At 41.1% G+C, this 23,035-nt stretch overlaps 1 protein-coding gene across 1 annotated transcript in view; it reads left to right on the forward strand.

Annotated features, from left to right (window-relative positions):
* The window catches only part of SUCLG1 (succinate-CoA ligase GDP/ADP-forming subunit alpha), a 36,041-nt gene that overhangs the window by 11,395 nt on the left and 1,611 nt on the right, over nt 1-23,035 (forward strand). Inside the window, exons 3-8 of the mRNA XM_027129215.1 lie at nt 4,096-4,212; nt 7,747-7,959; nt 8,095-8,152; nt 14,483-14,566; nt 16,832-16,983; nt 22,743-22,931. Of these exons, the coding sequence (XP_026985016.1) occupies nt 4,096-4,212; nt 7,747-7,959; nt 8,095-8,152; nt 14,483-14,566; nt 16,832-16,983; nt 22,743-22,931 (813 nt within the window). The remainder of the gene's footprint in view (nt 1-4,095; nt 4,213-7,746; nt 7,960-8,094; nt 8,153-14,482; nt 14,567-16,831; nt 16,984-22,742; nt 22,932-23,035) is intronic.

The following is a 23,035-nucleotide window of genomic DNA, read 5'->3' on the forward strand; positions in this document are numbered from 1 at the left end:
ACACACACAAACATATATAAACAAATTATACAGTATATAATATATATCATACATATATGTCTGTTAAATTGATTCCTGAAAGTAAAAATGGGTGTCAAAGGTTCTGTGTATTTAAAATTTTAACAGCTATTGCTAAGTTGCCCTTTAAAACATTTGTACACATTTATGGTTTCACCATAGTAGATGCACAGATTTTTTTGTTTTAAACGAGGGAATACTACCAAATCAATTGCAAGATAGCCATCAGCCTTAACCCAAAGTATCCCTTCCTTCATTATTAAAGGAGATATGGCAAAATAAAAGCGATTAATGATTTTTGTGTAATTTAAAAGTTAATGATTTTTCTATGATTAAAAGAATTATCACGTCCATTCTGCAGGGTTTTGGTGATCTAGAGCAAGAGTTGGCAAGCGTATTCTGTAAAGACAAGATTGTAAGCATTTTAGGCTTAATAGGCCATGCAGTCTCTGTTACAGCTACTTGGTAGTATTGGAACAGCAAAAGCAGCCATAGGTAATATGTCAGTGAATGGGTATGCCAGTGAAACTTAATTCACGAAACCAGTGGCAAGTCAAGTCCTTCAGGCCATATTTTACTAACCCTGATCTAGAGGATGGTACCTAAATATCCAGAATTCTATAACTTTTGTTTCTAAAGTACTTAGGAATTGCTTTAAAATTTTGTAGTTCTTTTTTTAAAAATGAATTAGATTAGAAGGTTGTTCATGTGAAATGTACTTTTGCTTTCTGACTTTTTTTTGAAATAATTGGGACAAAAATGTGAATTGCAGTGGACCTTGCTTCTTTTTCTCCCATTCCTCTACTGTCTTAAAAAAAACAATCCACTGTCAATGAAAAAAGAAACACCCCAAACTTAGAAATTTTGTTCATAGGTAAAATTGGTTTACTTATTCTGATAGCCGTATGTTTTATGAATATCATTTCCACATATATACATTCTAAAGAAAGTTGATGCTCATCTAAGATATGAAGTACATTTTATCATTCCTCTGCCAATTAAAATCATATTTAGTCCCTTTTTGGATAGATGTTAATTTTATTAGCATATAATCAAATGTTTGATTAACCCAAATTCTCCACCTAAGTTTATTATGTATGATTTTGTTTTTCTTTTTACTAAGCTTTATACAATCCTGCAACATTTTAACCTCTGACCTTTTTTTTTAAGAACCATTGTCCATGCTATAAGCACTATTTGGAACTGTCTTTGATTCATAAATTGGATGATGATTTGCCTACATATGGAAATCCAGGGTTGGTTTCAGTGTCTCTGGGTTACCGGCAAATACACTGTTTCTCATTCACTTTTTTTTTTAGAGTAATTGGGAGCCTTACGATTTGTTGGTTTTAAGTTTCTGTTTATAGATGTAATGATGAGGTCTGAAATTTAGAGTTTATCTCTGTAGAGAATCTGCGTTTCGTCTCATTAGTTCTTTTTTTTGAGTGAGGAATATTTGTATTTCAGAGCAAATCCCCAAAATGCAGATTTCCAGTGGGTGGTATTTCTTGAACTGGCTGTTATGAGCTGCTAAAAGCTATTACTATTCTTAACTCTGCACTGGATGGTGATAATGGGAAAATTACGGGAAAGAAGCTTATTAACGGGAAATGTTATCCCTGTTTAGCACTACATTAGGACTAAAAATTTGTCCATTGGAATTTATGTAACAGTGTGGTAGTCTAGGGTAGTGCTTCTCTAACTATCTGGAATGAAAGACCAGTTTGGGTGTGTCTTTGTTTTATCACTAATCTAATGCAGATGAATATTTTTTACAAAATACTGTAAAAGTCATAGCAATATTATATTGCTATAAAAGTCTGCAAACATTCTCACTTATTTTTGTTTTCTTTATTAGATTTTTCTTTATTATTTTTGTCATTCTTTTTTCGTTTTGTGTTTATCTCACTGTAGACCGTTAGCGTATACAGATGACACTTTGAATGGCATTTCTCTAAAGAGAGAGCACTGGTCTGAGGTCCTTTCCAAAACTCCATCACTGACTTAAGATAAGTCAGTTAACATGCTCGGGACTAAGTTTCCTGTTTTGAAAAATGAAGACGTTGAATTAAGAAATAGAACTTGAGTAGTTGAGTCATCATTTTCTGGTCCCTGTAGAATGACCGCATAGATCCACTCAGTTTTCAGCAACTACTTATTGAGTGCCTACTGTATGGAATGTGTTGCTGTAGGTGCCATCTCTCAGTGAACAAAGTAGATAGAAATCATTGCCTTCATGGAGTGGCGGGGGAGAGAAACAAAATCAATGAGTAAATTATGTGGTACGTTAGAAAGTATAAGTGCCGTGGAAGAACTAAACCAGAGAAAGGAGGTGTCTGTATGTGTGTGGGGTTGTGGTGGCAGTTGGGGTGGGTGCTCAGGGGAAGCCTGACCTCTGAGTCAAGTTCTAAAGGAGCTTTGGGGGTGAGTCAAGTGGATGTCTAGGGGAAGGGTGTTCCAGCCAGAGGGGACAGTGAGGCCAGGAGGGGGGAACGTGCCTGCTGTGTGTGGCAGCCCCAAGGCTGGCATGACTGGAGTAGAATGAGTGATGGGAGAACAGTGGGTGAAGCGAGGTCGGGCAGTTGAGGGGTTCTGATGTGAGGAGGCAGCTTGAATACTGACTTGGTGGCCAGTGTGATGCTTTCGCTTTGGCTTTTGCTGTGAATGAGATGGAAAACTATTGCAGAGTTTGATCAGAGAAGTGACATGTAGCAGGATCAGTCTGGCTGCCGTGTTGAGAATAGGTTGAAAGGGAGCAACGGCAGTACTGTCAAGAGTTGATGGTGACTTAGACCAAGACGGTAGCAGTAGAAGAGGTGAGATGTTGTCAGTTACGTTCTGAAGGCAGGGCAGTAAGATTGACTAATGTATCCTGATTTGAGATATAAGAGGAAGAGAGAAATCAAGAATGACTTCAGTAGTTTTGGTCTGAACATGTGTTAGGAGTGGAGTTCTCATTAATTGAGATGGGGTAAACCATGGTGGGGAGTGATCAGGAACTCGGTTTTGGGCACATTAAGTTTGGGATGCCTACTGGTTCTCCAAGTGGAGATGTCAGGTAGGCAGTTGGCAGTGTGAGCATGGAGTTCAAGGCAAAGGTCTCGGCTAGGTATGTGGGATATGTGTGTGTCTGTGTGTTTGGGAGAGGTCACCATATGGATGATACTTATTGCCACGATAAGGGGTGAACTCACCAAGGGCACACATTTAAATGAAAAAGAGAAGTCTAGGAAGAGGAAGAAAGAGAAGAGGAAAAACAGGGAGGCGGAGCCCCAGAAGCTTAGTGAAAAAGAATCTTTCAATCCCTGGAGGTGTTTTTGGTCATCACAGCTGAGTGGGGTAGGGAGGAGGGCATTGTACTGGCATCTACTGAGTAGAGGTAAACATTGTACAAATCACAGGACAGCCTCTCATAACAGGGAATCAGTGTGTCCAGAGTGTCAGTAGTGCCGAGGTGGAGGTGGGAGAGTAAATGGATAGGGACATCCAGGATGCTGGCTGGGCAGCGTTAAAGGCTCACTTAAGGTTTGGGATCATTAATTTAAAGTGAGACCAGTTAGCATGGTTTTATTTTATTTTTCCTCCAGCTACTGTTCAGTGGCGCATGTGCAGTCTCAGAGTAGGTGGAGAATTGGATTTAACCAAGATTGTGATTTTGCCAGATGTGTAAATTGAAGTGAGAGAGAGCCAAGGTGGTGTGTGACTGTAGTGACTGGCCATGGATTTTACACTGAGTAGAAGAGGGATGTGAGGACACCAGGAGTCGAGGAACAGTGAAAAAGAGGTGTTCTTTTCAGGTTAAACACCAGGGGGTTTTTGATCATCAGCCAAATTTGAAAACAGGGAAAAGAGACCCCCCCCCCTTAAAAAAAACAGTGATTTTGGCCCCGCAGAGGCCCGCTTTGCTTCAAGGGTGAAAGCTGTGTTCAATAAGGTGATGAGAATGCTTGGATATGTGTCACGGCTGTTTGCTGGGAAATACTTAACCTATTTGTTTTTCTTTTCCAAGTTGCTGAAGATGGCCTTTAGGCTCCCCAGCCTGCCTTTTCTCATTAGTCTTTCGCTTTTTCCCCTCAGGGCACCTTTCATAGCCAGCAGGCATTGGAATACGGCACCAAATTAGTTGGAGGAACCACTCCAGGGAAAGGAGGCAAGACGCATCTGGGCTTACCGGTCTTCAGTACTGTGAAGGAGGTAACTAATGGCACCTGAGTTTGGCAAGAAAAGAAAAGCAGGGGAAGAGCTAGTACGCCTTGGTTCAAGATCTTAATTGTGCCCCTTTGGGGAGAGTCAGTTGCTTTTTAAAATTCTAGTAACCTAGAGGAATTTGAATTGCGGTAAAAACCAGTGTGTTCACTTTAGTCAGGTAGGCTCAGGATGTTTTCTCCGCAGCCTGGGTCATTTTTATTTATTTATTTTTTTTGCGGTACGCGGGCCTCTCACTGCTGTGGCCTCTCCCGCTGCGGAGCACAGGCTCCGGATGCGCAGGCTCAGCGGCCATGGCTCACGGGCCCAGCCGCTCCGCGGCATGTGGGATCCTCCCAGACCAGGGCACGAATCCGTGTCCCCTGCACCGGCAGGCGGACTCTCAACCACTGCGCCACCAGGGAAGCCCCCCGGGTCATTTTTGTCTGTAGGTATATATCGGCTCTTTAGGGAAGAAGTGCTGTGGCTTGGCTTCTGTTTGGCTTATTTTCCTTCCTTCCCATTTCTTCTTCTGGGGTGTTAGAAGTGCACATGTCAGCATCCACCCCCTACCCTAACACTTCGAGTGGGTGCTTTGCCAAGGCACTGTGCCAGGTGCTTCATATTCATGGCCTCATTCAGGCCGAACCACAAGCCCGAGGTAGGTGCTGTTATCATCCCCATTTTAAAGACAAGGATGCTCTTACAAAGAGCTTTCTGAGTGAGTAGGATGGATACCTTTCATGCAGTATTATTTGCCAGCACAGACCCTGTTGTCACAGTCCAGCTGCTGACAGGAGCAGACAGGTTGAGGGTCCTGCACATAGTGTCATGACCGATAAGTGGCAGACTTAGCCTGGCTCAGAGTAAGTAGTGTATGGTGTTCCTGTGTGGAGAAACCTGACTGTAGAGTCTGATGGACAAATCACAGAGTTCTAGTCTCTTCCCCAATTTGCTGATTTCTTAATCCTTTTTAAATTGATTTTAAACTAAACTTTAATTCTTCGCTACAAAGCTAATTGTTTATTGTAAAATTTCAGATGATATAAAAGTATGTAAAGTTAAGTTTTATATAGTGTTTTCCATTTCTCAGGTTTTGCTTTTATAGAGAGCTAATTTAAGCTCAATGTGTATTCTTTCATTCTCTTTCTACACTTAAATGAATATGTACAATACTAGTAGTATTATAAACGAAACCATAGTACAAATTCTTGGCTGTTTAATTTAAAAAATCAAGGAAATAAACTTAGTACTTGGGATTGATGTATTGATGTTAAAAAATGTACCCCTCCTCTTTATAAACATCTAAGGCATGTTTTAAAGAATTGCACTTTTTACAGTACACATTTATAGATGTACTCTCTTTATGGAATACTAACTTTTTTTTTTTTTTTTGCGGTACACGGGCCTCTCACTGTTGTGGCCTCTCCCGTTGCGGAGCGCAGGCTCCGGACGCGCAGGCTCAGTGGCCATGGCTCACGGGCCCAGCCGCTCCGCAGCATGTGGGATCTTCCCGGATCTGGGCACGAACCCGTGTCCCCTGCATCGGCAGGCGGACTCTCAACCACTGCGCCACCAGGGAAGCCCCTAACTTCTAATTGAAGTTAATTTGTATTCTTAATCCTAAAATGTAGAAAAAAACAAATACTCAAATTTGGAATTTTCACTTTACTTTAAACTTGAAAATAGGGTGTACTGTATACGTGTATGTGTGTTTTGAGTGTATTGTATTTTAAAGAGTAAAAAAAATCATATATTCTGTAGAATAATCATTTAGTTTTTTTTTTTTGATTTGCATTTTTAGAAAAAAATCTTTCTAGGCAGATTTCTTTTGTCATGAACTGTTTTTGCTTTCCTTTGAAAACAGTTTTCATTGCTAAGCAATTCATTTATTATTAATTTTGATACAAATAGATATGACATTTGGAATATAATGTAAGTTCTTTGACAGATACTGTCTCTCACCCATTCTGCTCTTTCAAAGAGCTTTCTGAGTGAGTAGGACGGACACCTTTCATACAGTATTATTTGCCAGCACAGACCCTGTTGTCACAGTCCAGCTGCTGAAAGTGTTTGTAGCCTTAAGGGGTAGGCACCCATGGGATATATTGATATTTTCCATAAAATACCTACACTTGGTTCCAACCTAGCTCTTTTCCTTTGGTTCCCACTTCTCTGTTATCATCTTGAACATAGTTTTTAAAAACATTGTTTTGAATTATTTTTAACCCCTGGCAAGTCAGCATCCTTTGACTTGTTCTTCTCTCGCTGTCAAGATACCTCTTTTTATTCGGGGTGCCGTAGAGAAAGCCCCTAAGTTGCTGGGAACGTGGGGAGTCATTTGGGGATGATTCTCAAAGACACTGTCTTTTACTTCTGTCCCTTCTGGTTGTACCTGTGTGTTCCGTAACTTGGTTTTTGCATCCATTATGAATCCCATGGCACAGCCTTCTAAAAAGTTTTGATTTACATCTTGGTTAAGTTACATTTTAACATTTATAGGGAGGCAGCCTGCTGTAGCTGAAAAGAACTGACGCTTTGGAATCAGATATACTTATTGTTGAATCTTGCCTGTACCACTTCCTAGCTATGTGACCTTGTGCAAGTTATTTAATGTTTCTTGGCCTCAGCATCTTGATTTGTAGCTGGGGATGCTAAGCATGCAGGGTTGTGGTGAAGCCTTATCCGAGGCCTGTATAGAGTCTCTCTCAGGGCCTCTCACGGAATAGATGCTGCCACTCTTGGAGAGCCAGAGATCACTGACAGTCTCTGTCTTCAAGGAGCTTCCTTTCAGGAGAAGAGACGTGGCCACACGAGGAGGTGGGTAGAAGGCTACATGTGTATTGATACATGTAGAGAGTATGTAGAAACCACTGAGAGAGAACCATGGTCAAATTGATGGTCTTTCAGTGCTGCATCGTGAGGGGTGATGTAGAGTAGACTAACCTTATTTGACCCATTTTTATTCCGTGGCCATTTATGCATGTGTATTTTAGTTTATTTCTAATCAGCATGCATTTAGAGTAAAAATTGACAGCTAGGAAGAAAACCACTTCATTTTGCTGCCTCTTGATATTATTTATTAAGTTGGATGTATTTTTAAACAGATGGTTGAGAGCTGGGTTCTGGAGCTTGGGGCTTACCAGTCCTTTTCTCCTGGGGAGGTGCAGGGTCTTTGGTACTGAACAGGTGGTAAGTGCCTTGTAGAACAACAGAAATAAACATGGCCCAGGAATGAGGGGACACAGATGCAAATCAGGCAGTGCTTGCAGGTGTACTGACATGCTGTCACCTGAGGGAATGGGAGGTCACAGAAACTTTCAATGCAGAAGGTTGTCCCAAGGGGGCAGAAAGGAGGCCGTGCTTACTCTGCTCTTTTCTGACAGCAAAGTGAACTTGTTAATGGGAAGAATGAAGACATCCGATGTCTCCTGGTGATGTCCTTTCCTGACCCCAAGACATCATTAAAATCATGGTATTGAATTTCTTTTACAATGTTTCTGACTTAACCAATAATAAAGTGCTTCGTGGTTAATGTTTCAGGCCAAAGAACAGACCGGAGCGACAGCGTCTGTCATTTATGTCCCTCCTCCTTTTGCTGCTGCTGCCATTAATGAAGCTATCGAGGCGGAAGTGTCCTTGGTCGTGTGCATCACTGAAGGTATCCCACAGCAGGACATGGTGCGGGTCAAGCACAAACTGCTGCGCCAGGAAAAGACCAGGCTGATTGGTCCAAACTGCCCTGGAGTCATCAATGTGAGTGTACAAAACAAAAATAAGCCCTCTGAAGGCTAACTAGCTTTGAATCAGTCCAAGTATATTTGTGTGTATGACCTAGGAAGTTACAATTTTTTTTTCACTTTTCTGAAACCATGAATTACTTTCCTTCAGCCTGGAGAATGCAAAATTGGCATCATGCCTGGCCATATTCACAAGAAAGGAAGAATTGGTGAGTATATATTTCTTATAGATTAAAAACAAAATTCCTTGCCCTGAGCTCAAAACTCACAAAGAGAATTTGACTCTGCAAATCAAATTCATTTTAATTAATTCAACTTTAAGAGAATTTACCAGGGAAGTTTTATAGTGAATTGATTCTATGTCCTGAATTGATGCTTGAGAAACGCTAATTCTCTAGAATCAGTGAAGATGTTTTTGGGGTTTTTTTAAAGATTCTTTTCCTGCTCAGCACACTATGGATTCTTCCATGTGTTTGCGTGTATCAATAGTTTATTTTATCGGTAAGTAGTATTTTATTGAATACCACAATTTGTCCATTCTCCCACTGACAAATGTTTCTGTTGTTTTCAGGTTTGATTCATTATGAATAAGGTTAAGGTGAACTTTTGTGTACAGGTCTTTCTGTGGGTATTTCTCTTGGGTTAAATGCCTACGAATGGAATTGCTAAGTCATAGAGTCAAAGCATGTTCAACTTCTTAAGAAGTTGCCAAATAGTTCTGTAAAGTGACTGTGCGTTCTTTACCCTCACCCTCGGTGTATGAATGTTCCAGTCATTCCACATCTTCACAGACATTTAGTACTGTTAGTCTGTAATTTTAGCCATTCTACCGGGAGTGAAATGATGTCTCATTATGGTTTTGAGTTTCCCCCATGACTAATGATGTCATGTCCTTATTGGCCATTTATAAATCTTCTGTTGTGAAATATCTGTTCAAGTGTTTTACACATTATTTTTTATTGGGTAGTCTTTTTTATATAATTTTTATATAATTGTTGATTATAGGGGGTTCTGTAAATATTCCGGCTCTTGTCCAGATATACATGCTGTGAATATTTTTATTGTTAGTCTTTCTGTGTCCTGTCAGAATTACTTTGCCTCAGTGGATATTATGGGCTTTCTCAAAATGTTTTGGGAAAATTGTACTGCTACTTGTTTAGTTCCTCAAGGAAATAACCAAATTAACATTTCAGAATTAGCCCATTATGGCGGTTTTTAGACTCTTCACACCTAACTCTCACTAAGCTATACTGTTTCTCCACCGTAATAGAGTTTACAGTACTTTATCTATAAACCGTGACTGTAAATACTAAGTAAGAATAGTTAAACATAGTCAGTAAATGTCAGTTGTGTAGTTTACAGGACTGGGTTAAAGGTCATGATTTTTCTTTATTACTAATGGCTCTTAGAGCTGTCAGCCGTGCTACCAGTCGAGAACTTACCAAGTTCTCTTACGAGGGAGGATGCAGGGGGTTCCATAGGCCATCTGATTTCTAGTCGGGGCCTGATCCACATAGCCACTGATGCTTTTGCACATATTTGAATACTCTTTACACTCTACAGTCTGCTTGAATGGTTGGAATGGCTACTGCTGGAATGGCTACTACTGTAGACTTAGGTGAGCATGGAATAAGGTGTGTCCTGTACTGAGTTGCCTTTCTGATCACTACCCTGCTTTCTAAGGTGCCCATGAACCTCAAAAACAAGTAAGAAAAGTTCAGGGAAGTCCTTTAGACCTTGGTTCTCCAGATGGCCATAGCACATGGATGAGGAAGTCCTCTGGGAGACTGCCTTTAATTCAGAGGATTTAGAAAAAAATTCACCTAAAAGAAAATGTATGACACTACAAGATTTTCAAGGAGGTGAAGGAGAAAAGATGATTTTTTGTACTAACTATTCCTATTTTGATACTAGTACTAATGTTCTCAGAAGCCTCATTGACTTCCAGTCCTTAAGCTAAGAGTTTAGGGAAAGGAAGGATTTTTCAGTCCCTTGGGTATTTCTGAATGGGACGTAATGTAATATGACAGCAGTACAATAGTATAGTGGCTTTCTAGTTTGTGTTAATGATAACTAATGAAACTGTATAACAGCTAATTGAATGTTATTGAAGGGAGATTGAATTCCAAATTGATATTTAACTATACAGTATTTTTTTCACTTATGTTAGACGTTTTTTTACTCTCAACCACATGTGACATACTTGACTTCTACATCCTTTTTAAAAATTTTATTTTAATTAAACTTTTTATATTCAGATAATTGTAAATTCACATGTAATTGTAAGAAATAATACAGACAGATTTCTGTGTACCCTTTATCCAGTGTCCCCCAATGGTAACATCTTGCAAAACTATAATGCAATGTCACATCTAGTATATTGACATTGATACAGACATAAAGAATTTTTCCATCACTCCAGGGATCCCTCATCTTGCCCTTTTATAGATACACCCACTTCCCTCCTACTCCCACTCCCTTCTTAATCCTTGGAAACTAATAATTCTCCATTTCTAAAATTTTAAATTTCAGGAGTGCTGTATAAATAATATCAGGTAGTATGTAGCGTTTTGGGATTGGCTGTTTACACTCGGTACAATTCTCTGCAGATTCACCAGATTGTTGTGTCAGTAGTTCATTCATTTTTATTACTGAGTAGTATTCCAGGGTACGAATATGCCATAGTGTGTTTAATGATTCATCTGTTGAAAGATATTGGGATTGTTTCCAGTTTGGGGCTGTTACAAGTAAGGCTGCTATAAACATTTGTGTACTCGTTTTTATATAATCCAAGTCTTCGTTTCTTTGGGATGAATGCCCAGGAGGGCAGTTGCTAGGTTGGATGATAGTTGCATGTTTTTAAAGAAATTGCCAAATTGTTATCCATTTTACATTTCCGTCACCAACGTATGTGTGATCCGGTTTTTCTTGATCCTTGACAGCATTGGTAGTATCACAGTTTTTTTTGTTAGCCATTCTGATAAGTGTACAGTGATATCTCATTGTAATAGTTTTAATTTACATTCCCCTGATGGCTAATGATATTGAACGTCTTTTCAGGTGCTTGTCCGTCATTTGTATATCTTCTTCAGTGAAGTGTTTCTTCATGATTTTTTGCCCATGGTCTAATTGGGTTGTTTGCTTTTTTACTGTTGAGTTTTGAGAGTTCTTTATATATTCTAGATACTAGTACGTTGTTGGATACAACAACTTACAAATATTTTCTCGCGCTCTGTAGCTGTGTTTTCATGCTCTTAACAGGATCTTTCAGAGAGCAAGAGTTTTTCATTTTGATGAAGTCTAACTTACTAATTTTTTTCTCCTGTGAGGTATGCTTTGGACCTCAAGTCTAGTAAGTCTTTGCCTAGCCTTAAATATCTTTCTTTTTCCTGAAAGTTTTGTAGTTTTACATTTAAATCCCATGATCCAATTTCAGTTAATTTTTCTAGGTGTGAGACGTAGATCAAAGTTCTTTTTCGTCTACTTGTGTTCAGTTGCTTCAGCACCATTTATTGAAAAGATCATCTTTCTTCCATTGAGTTGCTTTTGCATTTTTGTCAGAAAAACAGTTGGCATATTTGTGTTGGTCTATTTCTGGATTTCACCAGTACCACACAATCTTGATACTATAGCTAAGTGATAAGTCTTGAAATTTTAGGTAGATCGCTTCCTTGCACTTTATTCTTTTTAAAATTATTTTAGTTCTTCTAGTTCCTTTACTTCATATAATTTTTAAGATGATCTTGTCTCTATCTACAGAAACTCTTGCTGGGATTTTGATGGGAATTGTGTTAAATCTTTATGTCAATCTGGGGGGAATAGACATGTTGACTATTCCAATCCATGAATGCAGTATATTTCCATTTATTTAGATTGTCTTTGATTTCTTTCACAAGCATTTTGTAGTTTTTAGCATATAAGTCCTGTATATGTTTTGTTAGATTTACACCTAAGTATTTCTTTTTTTAAGAAAGCAATTTTAAATTTTATTGTATTTTAATTTTGGTGTCCATGTGCTCATGGCTAATGTATAGAAATACAATTGATTTTTGTTTATCTTGTATCTTGCAACGTTGCTGTAATCTAATGGGGTTTCTTGGTAGATTCCTTAGCATTTTCTTTGTAGACAAACATGTTATCTACAAATAGGGACAGTTTTATTTCTTCCTTTTAGGACACTCAAGAGAAAGTCTTTCTATCTATCCATGTTTTGCTTATTGCTGCGTTCTTCCTTCTTGGTATCATTTACCTTCTTTCTAGAGAATTTCCATTAGCCTTTCTTTTATGATGGAACTGTTGGGGACAGATTATTTATTTTTCCCTCATCTGAGGATGTCTTTATTTCCCCTTCATCCCTAAAGGATAATTTCACTGGGTATAGGATTTAGGGTTGACAGTTCTTTTAGCACTTAAAAAATGTTGTTCCACTTCTTGCTTCCATGGGTTCTGATGAGAAAGCTGATGTCATTTGAGTTGTTTTTCCTGTTTAGGTAAGGTGTTATTTTTCTCTTGCTGCTTTCAAGATTTTTTTTTTTTGGCTTTGGTTTTCTGAAGTTTACTTATTAGGAATTTTGGTGGGAATTTCTTTGGATTTATCCTCTTTGTGGTTTGTTCACCATTGTGTCACTGCTTGAGTCTTGAGGTCCCTAGTGACTCTGTCTTCTCTCCATCTTTCAGAGATTTCTTTTCTTTTTTTTTTTTTTTTTGTGGTACGCGGGCCTCTCACCATTGTGGCCTATCCCTTTGCGGAGCACAGGCTCCGGACGTGCAGGCTCAGCGGCCATGGCTCACGGGCCCAGCCACTCTGCGGCACGTGGGATCTTCCCGGACCGAGGCACGAACCCGCGTCCCCTGCATCAGCAGGCAGACCCTCAACCACTGTGCCACCAGGGAAGCCCCTCAGAGATTTCTTATATTTGTTTTATATATGATGTCCAGGGTTTTTACTTGTACTCAGCAGGAAAAATACAGGAAAATACCCCTGCTTTTTGGAAGCAGAAGTATCCTTATGATAGATTTTTTTTTTTTTGCGGTACATGGGCCTCTCACTGTTGTGGCCTCTCCCGTTGCGGAGCACAGGCTCCGGACGCGCAGGCTCAGCGGCCATGGCTCACGGGCCCAGCCGCTCCGTGGCATGTGGGATCTTCCCGGACCGGGGCACGAACCCGTGTCCCCTGCATTGGCTGGCGGACTCTCAACCACTGCGCCACCAGGGAAGCCCTATGATAGATATTTTTAAGTGATAGTTTCTTTTACTATATATATATACTTTAAGGATGGCAGGAGTAATTTACCCTAAAAACATTGCTTTCATTATCTTAAATGTATGCAGTTTGCATTTATATAAATTGTATATCATTTATATAATTAGATGAAAGCCCGTTAAAAGAATGACAAAATGACAAAATCCTAGTGCTACTGTTCACTATTATACTGTTCCATTAAAAGACTAGAATAAATAAAACAGTTGTGCTGCCCAGTAATCTAGGGTGTTGCCTGAACAAGAACATAATTCTATCATAAGAGTCAATTAATCAACCATAATTCTATTCATAAGAATCAGGAGTGGAAAGGAGACTAGGTAATTCACACAAAGATATACAATTAAGTTACTGATTGTACTTTACTTAAAAGCTAAATGCATCAAATGCATATGTACATAGGCATGACCTACCTAACCTTCTCAGTTATGAAAGGTCCCACAGAGGGGGGACTGTGTTAAGGAGAGACGATGTAGATAGAAAGAAAGCTCTAAGAATAGGGAAGAACTGACGGATGAGACAGATGGGGGTTGGTGTTAGTGGTTGTCATTTGTCGTGAAATAGGATCCAGTTAGTGAAAGGTCTTAAAACTCTTGGAATTAGATTTTGTTTGAGAAGGTGGTTGTTCTCCATTGATTTTCAATATTGACCCATTTGGTGCATATTTACTGAGCTCCTTCTGTGCCTGAACTGTGCTTGATACTGGGAACGCAGGTGTGGGGAAAACAGTCTTGTTTACTGACCCCCTGGAGGTTCCAGTCCAGCAAGAAAGACAGTCACTGCAGAATCTCCAACAGCATTGGCAGTCTCTTACCGAACCAGCGTAGGAGAACAGGGCTCTGTCTTGAGGAATCTGTGTGGTCAGGAGACAGCAAGCCTAACTATGAATTTATTTTCCTAAATCAGGGTTATTAGCCAAAGATTAATACTTGAAACTTATGCCTTCTTTTTTTTTCTTTATGGACCTTTTTGTAGGTTTATTGTTCCATTTTACTGCATGTCTGCAGTCGTTTTACGTGGAAGACTTTAGGTCTCTCTTAACTGCTTTTATGGTCATAAAACAACCCTAACTAATAACACACTTTCTTCTCTATATAACTTTTAAAACCTCCCTGCTATAATTTAGGCCTTTTCTTCTTATTTCATGACCTGATGTTATCGTTTATTTGGTTGACAAATTGTGAAATGGGTTTTATAGATACCTGTGTTTGTAATTTATTTTACTGTATGATAGTCGTATGAACACAACCTAATATTATTGAATTCTCTTTCTTTAAGGTATCGTGTCCAGATCTGGCACCCTGACTTATGAAGCAGTTCATCAAACAACACAAGTTGGATTGGGGCAGTCTTTGTGCATTGGTGAGGGATTTTTTTGCTAAACTCATTTTATTGGAGTTCAGTATCTTCCCTGAATAAGTATAATGATAATTATTGATTTGATTATTTGTGAGAGATTTTGATGCCATTTTATTAAAAAGATGTTGTGATCTTGAATTTAATTTGCTTATACATGAAGCTGACTGTTATATTTTCAAGATTCATGGTCTGGGATTTGACTTCCGAGCTTCAGAACAAATATCCTGGGACGTGTGTCTCCTGGAGAGCCTTGGGCCTTGAAAACAGCTGTTACTTAGCTCGCTGGGAAGAAATGGTCCTTCAAAAATAGGACTTTCATTACTGTAATTCGCATTTTGTTATCATTACCAGCTGTCACTCAGTGCTTCACAGTCACTGAATTCTTTGCCAATCATTATCTCACTCTTAAGGCAACCCTCCGAGGCACCGCTGAGCTGACGTGTAGTCCTGTGGCAGCGTTATTGGTGGAGGAGGGTTGAGCTCCCTGCAACCTCTCTCTTTGCCACATCATACTGCCTCCCACTTACAAATATAAAAAAGTTTTTACATTTGGAAATAATCTTGGTATTTGTTGCCAAAAGCCAGGCAGAGTTCTCATTTTATAAATATTCCTTCAAACTTTTAGAATATCTTTTAGAGGCTTATCAAAGGCAGCATTTTATTATAAAAAATTATAAAATATAACCCTGTAGTATTTTTATTAAGACTCAAATTCATGGGCTTCCCTGGTGACGCAGTGATTCAGAGTCCACCTGCCGTTGCAGGGGACACGGGTTCGTGCCCCGGTCCGGGAGGGTCCCACATGCCACGGAGCGGCTGGGCCCGTGAGCCATGGCCGCTGAGCCTGCGCGTCCAGAGCCTGTGCTCCTCAACGGGAGAGGCCACAGCAGTGAGAGGCCCGCGTACCGCAAAAAAAAAAAAAGACTCAAATTCGTAAAATCACTATGAAACATTAATTGAGCTTTTCTATGCGCAGAAGCACAATCTATGATACAAGATAGCGTGATGGAAAATAAGAAAAGATTTTGAAATAGAGTTGGCAATTCTGTCTTCTGTAGCCTCTGTTTTTAATTTGTGAACGAAGAGTAATAATTGCCATGTCACAGAGAGTTTGCAGGGATGAGGAAATGGCGGGCCGACGTGTGCTAAGGCACAGGACATGACACGTGGCTGGCACTCAGTGGATGCCGCTCCTCTTCCTCAGTTTCATTCTTGAGTGGTGTGTTGAAGAGTAGGGAGCCAGTCCTGCGTATTTATCTATTATAAAATACATTTTTATAACTTAAAGATTTAAGAGTGTCAGCCAGTCTGTAGGGAATATTGCCTTGAGTCCTATCCAAGTACTTGTGCTAAAAAGCCATGTGCCTATAGTGGAGCCCCTGTGTGTGGTCTCTTGTCATCTCTCACTTTGGGTCAGAGGTAAGAGGGATCAAGACACCCCCCCTCCCCTCACTGGGACTTGTGTCTTAACTTGCAAGTGGTTCCTCTGCAATGTCTCTCATGAAATAGTTACTTTGTGCAAAGAAATGGGTTAAATGTTTAATCAGAGAAGATATTCTCACCAATACACATTTTCTTAAAATGTTCATTTTTTTTTTTTACTGTAGAAGAAATACAAATGTCCAATATTTATTTCCAATGTGGTATTAAGTCTCCAATATGGTAATAGTTTGCGGTTCATGTGAAAATAACAAATCACAACGAACTACCACAGTGAAGGTTATGTTAACACGCAGACACACACAGACAGACACACACGCCAGATTAGCTAATCCAGATTGTTTTTAATTTCAGAATTTATCGTCTATTATATACAAGGTACTGATAATGAACTACTCACCAGAAGCCAACAAAGTTAAAAGTTATAACATAGAAAACAGTAATTCATGTCCCTGAAAAAGCTAATGTGTTTTCAGAAGTAAAGTTCTCCTAATTAGGGAAACTATATAGAATGCTCATTTTTAAAGAACTATCTAGGAATAATTTTGTGGGAGGGAGGAGTCTTGATAAGGAGTTAAACAAAAAGAGGGCTGTTTTTGTGACTAACAGGAACCCACCACCACCGTTTAGCATTCATGTGATATTATAAGCAGAAATAAATGTAGCATTTTGTGATTTTTAAATGTTAAATGCAAGAGTGATGACACATTTAAAAATATTGGTAAGAAAGGGGTAGGCAAAATAAGAAACCAGGTAAAACAGCATTTCCTGACCTGAATTTTATGATTCATCCAGTTTTCAGCTGGTGATATTCTTTGACTTTTCCAGGTATTGGAGGTGATCCTTTCAATGGAACAGATTTTACTGACTGCCTTGAAATCTTTCTGAACGATCCAGCCACAGAAGGTATCATATTGATTGGCGAAATTGGTGGTAATGCAGAAGAAAATGCTGCAGAATTTTTGAGGCAGCATAATTCAGTAAGTTTGGGTTTGGAAAAAAATATATATAGCTCTTTGCCCTTGAATAATATCACCGGTTTGTTTTAGAAGTTATTTTTTTTCAAAGATAAATTTTTTAAGCAAACGTGAAAGATAAAGTTAAACCTTGTTGAGCTGCACCTGGAGTACTGGCCACTCAGGGAACTTGGGACCCTTTCTGGGTGGATTCTCCTCCCCGTTTCCCCTGGGGCCTGTTCTCTGCTTCTCGAATGAATCCTCCCCCCAGGCATCTCCTCACACTTCATGGTAGGTCAGTTGGCCTCCTGCTGAAGGGAGAACTTCCAGGCCATCAGCCTGAAAGCTGTCATTTGACCTGCATATTTCCATTTTCACCTGTCATTGGTGTCCTTTCTCCTCATCTCAGGGGATGTGTGTTCTTTCTCTGTCAAGGCTGACCTTCTAAAGAACCTGTCCTTTATACCCTTTTCCAGGAGCTTGCCTCCCTCTAGCTTCAGTCTATCCTTGTAGAGTAGCACTTCGCTTCAAAGGTCAAGTAGAAAAGCTTTATTAACTATGTCCTATGAAGGCTTTCCTTGTTGCCTCTCCCTTCGAATGAAAAAGAATAGTGTGGCGTTGTATCATAATTTCACGTAACTTAAGGGAATTAAGCTCTGTGCCTGGGGTGAAGGAGGGTGGTGGGAAGAGAAAGAGAGAGGGCACAGTAACGACGGAAGCAGCCTGGTGCCTGCCAGCCCCCAGTCAGTGAACGTGTGCTCTGGACCACTGCGGCAAAGACCTGGGGAGAGCATTCACATGGTTTCCAGGATGTCCCTGACACTGACGAATGAGTGAAGATGCATCTTCAGGAGGCTGCGCAGGAGGGCGGGAGATAACTTGTGTCTACGCTTGTAAAAGAGATTGAGAGTGAATGCATCAAAATTAAATGCCGCTGAAAAATAATGAGTAACGGAGAGTTAAAGGAACCGATAATATCACCTGCAGGGTAGGGTATACAGAGTGATGCATATGTAATTGAAGGAATTTTCAAGGGCTATTTTGAGTCTACTTGATTTTCTTCGGTGGTAATTTTAAAAGTTCCCGTTACTCTCTGGATCTCTTACTTTTTCTTTTTTCCTTTTTATTCACTCCCTGATCCTCAGCAGTTTGGCTTCTGTCTGCCACTTAGAAACTGTGTGACCTTGGGTATGTTCCTTAACTTCACTGTGCCTCAGTTTCCTCATTGGCAAAATAGGGATACAGTAGTGTCTTGCTCCCAGCATCCTTGTAGGACTCTATGTTACGGCTCAGTAACATAGAGGAGAGCTGCCCTGGGCACGTGGTAAGCACTCTTAGTAAGCAGCTGTTCGCTGCTGCTGCTGCTGCTGTCGGATCTGCTGTCCACCCTGGCGTTGCTCTCGCGCTAGTCACCAGGGCCTCCATTCATCCTCCTGGCTCTTCTCATCTTTATTCCTCCCCAGATAGTGCCTATTCCCTAAGTGCAGATGGTCGTTGCGTATAATCAGCATCACACTTCATGCGGTTCCCAAGGCAGAAACCTCAGAATCATCTTTTTTTTTTTTTTTTTTTATTAAATTATTTATTTTATTTTATTTTTGGCTGTGTTGGGTCTTCGTTGCTGCACGCGGGCTTTTCTCTGGTTGTGGCGAGCGGGGGCTACTCTTCGTTGCAGTGCGCAGGCTTCTCATTGCGGTGGCTTCTGTTGTTGGGAGCACGGGCTCTAGAGCGCAGGCTAAATAGTTGCGGCACACGGGCTCAGTAGTTGTGGCTCGCGGGCTCTAGAGTGCAGGCTCGGTAGTTGTGGTGCACGGGCTTAGTTGCTCCGCGGCATGTGGGATCTTCCCGGACCAGGGCTCGAACCCATGTCCCCTGCATTGGCAGCCGGATTCTTAACCACTGCGCCACCAGGGAAACCCCAGAACCATCTTTTATTTCTCCCTCAGCTCTTGCTTCCACTCAGTTACCGAGATCTGTCTCTGAGATCTTAGCAGTTTGTGGAGATTGAGAGCATTGTCATCTGTAATTAGTCCTTCTGCTCTGGTGCAGGCTCTCATCTTATCTCACCTGGACCACTTCGGTAATTTTTTTCCTGATATCTCTGCTCCTCTTTCCCTCCACCTCCCCACCCCACACCCCCACCCCCCCGCCAGCCTGCTTATTGCCATCCATGTAGGACAAAGGGCAGACTTAGCATGGTATTCCAGCCCCTCACACACCACCCTGACCCTCCTTTTCAGATCCGTGTCCCATCTGATGTGCCGGTTGTTTTCATCCTCACTTGCCTTTGCTTGTTCCTTCTGCAAGGCGTGCTTAGTTAACACCTGACTGTCACTCTAGACTGTATTATGGAGAGCAAGGAACTGGTGTACTTGGTGCCCAGCGCAGTCCTCTGGCATGTTAGGAACCAGTAAATGGCAAATAGTGAAAGAATAAAGTAAATTGTTAGGAGATGGGAGTAAAACGTTATTAGAGTCTCTTGAGCTCAGAAAGTTTGTGAAGTTTAAAATTTAGGTAAAAACTGACTTCTTTTTACAAAAAAAAGTTTAGGTTATATGACATTACAGTCATCCCTTGGTATCTGCATGGGTTTGGTTCCAGTACCCCTGCAGAAATCCATGCATGCTCAGTGCCTTATATAAAATGGCATAGTGTTTGCATATAAGCTACGTACATCCTCTCATATACTTTGTCTCTAGATTACTTATAATACCTAATAGAGTGTAAATGCTTTGTTAATAGTTGCTAGCATGGTAGGTTTAAGTTTTACTTTTTGGAACTTTCTGGAATCTTTTTCCCACATACATTTTCTATTCTCTGATGCAGACCCTGTGGGTATGGAGGGCCAACTGTATACCGTAATTTAAAAATGTATATAGAATACACGAATACCTTGAGCAGCTTAGAATTTAGTGGGAAAAACTAAGCTTTACATTTTGTTTCATTTGGCACATGTATTCCTATTCCTGGTTGGTCTCATGGAACTTTTATTGAGGGCCTACTGTGTACGAGATTCTAGGTTGAACATTTCAGGTGACATATTCAGCACTTAGCACAGTAACTGACGCAGAGCGAACACTCAGTAATGTCGCCTCCTGCTACAACTACTATTATTATCATCATGATGACAGTAATTATTTGCAGGAGTGGTGTTGTTTAATCTTGACCCTCGGATTAGATGTTTTTGTCCTTTTATGAGTAAGGAAACTGGCAGCTTGCCGATGGCAGGCACACAGCAAACCAGCCAGGGCTGAGGTTCCTACCCAGGTCTGCCTGACTTCTGCTTTACGCTGTGAGGGGTCAGGAGTCAGGTCGCTGGGCTCAAGGACAAGAGTCCACAGTCCTGGGCATCTGCTCGGACTCTAGTCATGCCATCCTAACTTGTCTTCCTGATTTTAGGCTTCCACACTTCTCATTTCTGTATCCTGTTCTCAGACTACACTTTTTTTTTTTTTTTTTTTCCGGTACGCGGGCCTCTCACTGTTGTGGTCTCTCCCGTTGTGGAGCACAGGCTCCGGACGCGCAGGCTCAGTGGCCATGGCTCACGGGCCCAGCCGCTCCGCGGCATGTGGGATCTTCCCGGACTGGGGCACGAACCTGTGTCCCCTGCATCGGCAGGCGGACTCTCAACCACTGCGCCACCAGGGAAGCCCCAGACTACACTTTTTCATAGTCTTTTCAATTCTAATTTTCGCTCCTTAAAAAATCTCAAGTGACTCTTCTTCGTCAATAGGACAGAGTGTACATTTGTTTGACATTCTAGATTCATCCTAATCTTGTTTCTTTCTAGTGTAATATTCCCACCATTTGAGGATAGGGACAGAGGGATCCAGTGGAAACTGGTGCCACTCGAATACCAGGTGCTCACATCCTTTGCAGAGCCTACGAGTGAATAAGTAAATGACTTACAGAGTCTTTTCGTCTCAGTTCTCTACTATGGTAGATGCTGGGCATACAGAAATAAGTGAAAACGTAGTCCCGGCGTTCAGAGATTCATGGTTTAGGAGGGGAGCACGTGGGGAATAAGCTACAGCCAGTGTGCTGTGGGTAACGGTAGAAATGTGTCAGAGGCACAGCGGAGTCTCTGAACAGGAGATGAGCAGCTAACCAGCACTTGTGGAGAGAGCGGGAGCGGGGAGTTGGAAAGCTTAGGGGTGAAGAAGGGGCTTGAGCCAGGCCTTAAAAATTAAGTCAGAATTTGCCAGGTATCCAAGGAGGATGGAGAACTTTCTCAGCAGAGAGGGGCCCAGAGGCAGAGCCGTCTGGCATTCCTGGAGGGTAAAGAGCAGGGAGGAATGGTGGGGGCAGGACTGGAGTAAAGAGCGTCAGACACGCGGAGCCTGGCGTGCTGGTGCCTTCACGCGAGTCAGCTTAGCCCAAGCGAACTGTGCCAGTGACCTTGCACTGCCGTGCACTTGCACTTTAAAAAAAGCCAGTTTCCTTTAAGAATGTCCTTAATGAAGCAGTAAGAATTATTAATTTTATTAAGTCTCGACCCTGGAGTCAGTATTTTGTGATGAAGTGGGAAGTAAAGCACTTTGCCAGTTGAGTTGTGAGCTGAACTAGCTGCTTTTTTCATGCAACACCAGTTTTATTTGAAAGAATGTCTGGCAGGCAGACTGGTTGTTCAGACCTTGGTATTTATTTGGCGGATCTTTTCTCAAAAATGAACAAAGCAATCCTGCTGTATCAAGGAAAACAACTCCTCGTATTCGTTGACAGTGATAAAGTTTGAACTTGCAAATGTATATTTTTGGAAAACTTGTTTCTGCCACCATGAACTTCACCCTACTAAAGACTTTTCTAAGGAGATTGGTGGTGATACTGAAGAGTGATTTGATGATGTTGAATGAGGAAGTGTATCAGCACTTGGAAGAGCTACGTAACTCAGTGAATCTGTATTTTCCTTCTGACCAATGGATGTTACAAAATCATTGTAGGCAAAAGATCCAGAATGATGAATGAATTTTGAGGTAACAAAGGACTGTGGTTTCAGGTTCCATTTGAAGAGGTTTGTGTAGTGCCAAGGAATATCCTGTTATCCGACAGATATTAAAATACTTCTCCCTTTTCCAAGTACATATGTGTGTGAGGCCAGATTTTCTCTTGTACTTCAGCCAAACTAACATATTTGCAGTAGATTTAATGCAAAAGCATTAAGACAGAGTTATGTTGAACTAAAACAACCTGATCTGTGTCTTAATTCGTTATCACAAATCACATAACTTATGTATTTTCAAGTGTGCTTTTTTGTTTTTCAAACGAAAGAGTGACATATGTATTTGTAAAACAGCTTGTGGGGGTGAATTTGAAGTTTAATATCTTAACAGGTAACAGTTTTGCTTCAGGATTGTTTTTTTGAGTTTGTAGGAAGAGTCACGTCATCTCAAAGGAGAATGCAGTGGTTTCAGTCATAGCTCAATATTTGTGTTGTTTTCTTTTTTTATTTTATTTATTTATTATTTTCTGTACATGGGCCTCTCACTGCTGTGGCCTCTCCCGTTGCAGAGCACAGGCTCCAGATGCACAGGCTCAGCGGCCATGGCTCATGGGCCCAGCCGCTCCGCGGCATGTGGGATTTTCCCGGACCGGGGCACAAACCCGCGTCCCCTGCATCGGCAGGCGGACTCTCAACCACTGCGCCACCAGGGAAGCCCATGTTGTTTTCTTATTGAAGATGAGTGAAGGGCCCCAGCCATTTGCCATTTTCTGGCAGAGTCATGAGTCGGAGGTCCAGTTTCCATCAACTTCTTCATCAGAGTGTCTAAAATCCCGTTTTCCAGGGTCCCAAGGCCAAGCCTGTGGTGTCCTTCATTGCTGGTTTAACTGCTCCTCCCGGCAGAAGAATGGGTCATGCGGGGGCAATTATTGCTGGAGGAAAAGGTGGAGCTAAAGAGAAGATCGCAGCCCTGCAGAGTGCGGGAGTTGTGGTCAGCATGTCCCCTGCACAGCTGGGAACCACCATCTACAAGGTGAGCTGGAACAGTGGCCTGAGTGCTCGGAAGTTACTGGCCTTAAAGTGGGAGGCCACACAGGGTGCCTGGAAACCATGGTGTTTTCTTCTGGGTCTCTCCTG

The sequence above is a fragment of the Aethalodelphis obliquidens genome, unplaced genomic scaffold (genome assembly GCF_003676395.1).
Source record: "Aethalodelphis obliquidens isolate GAN/ISIS:26980383/991018 unplaced genomic scaffold, ASM367639v1 scaffold35, whole genome shotgun sequence".
In the NCBI taxonomy this organism is placed as follows: Eukaryota; Metazoa; Chordata; class Mammalia; order Artiodactyla; family Delphinidae; genus Aethalodelphis; species Aethalodelphis obliquidens.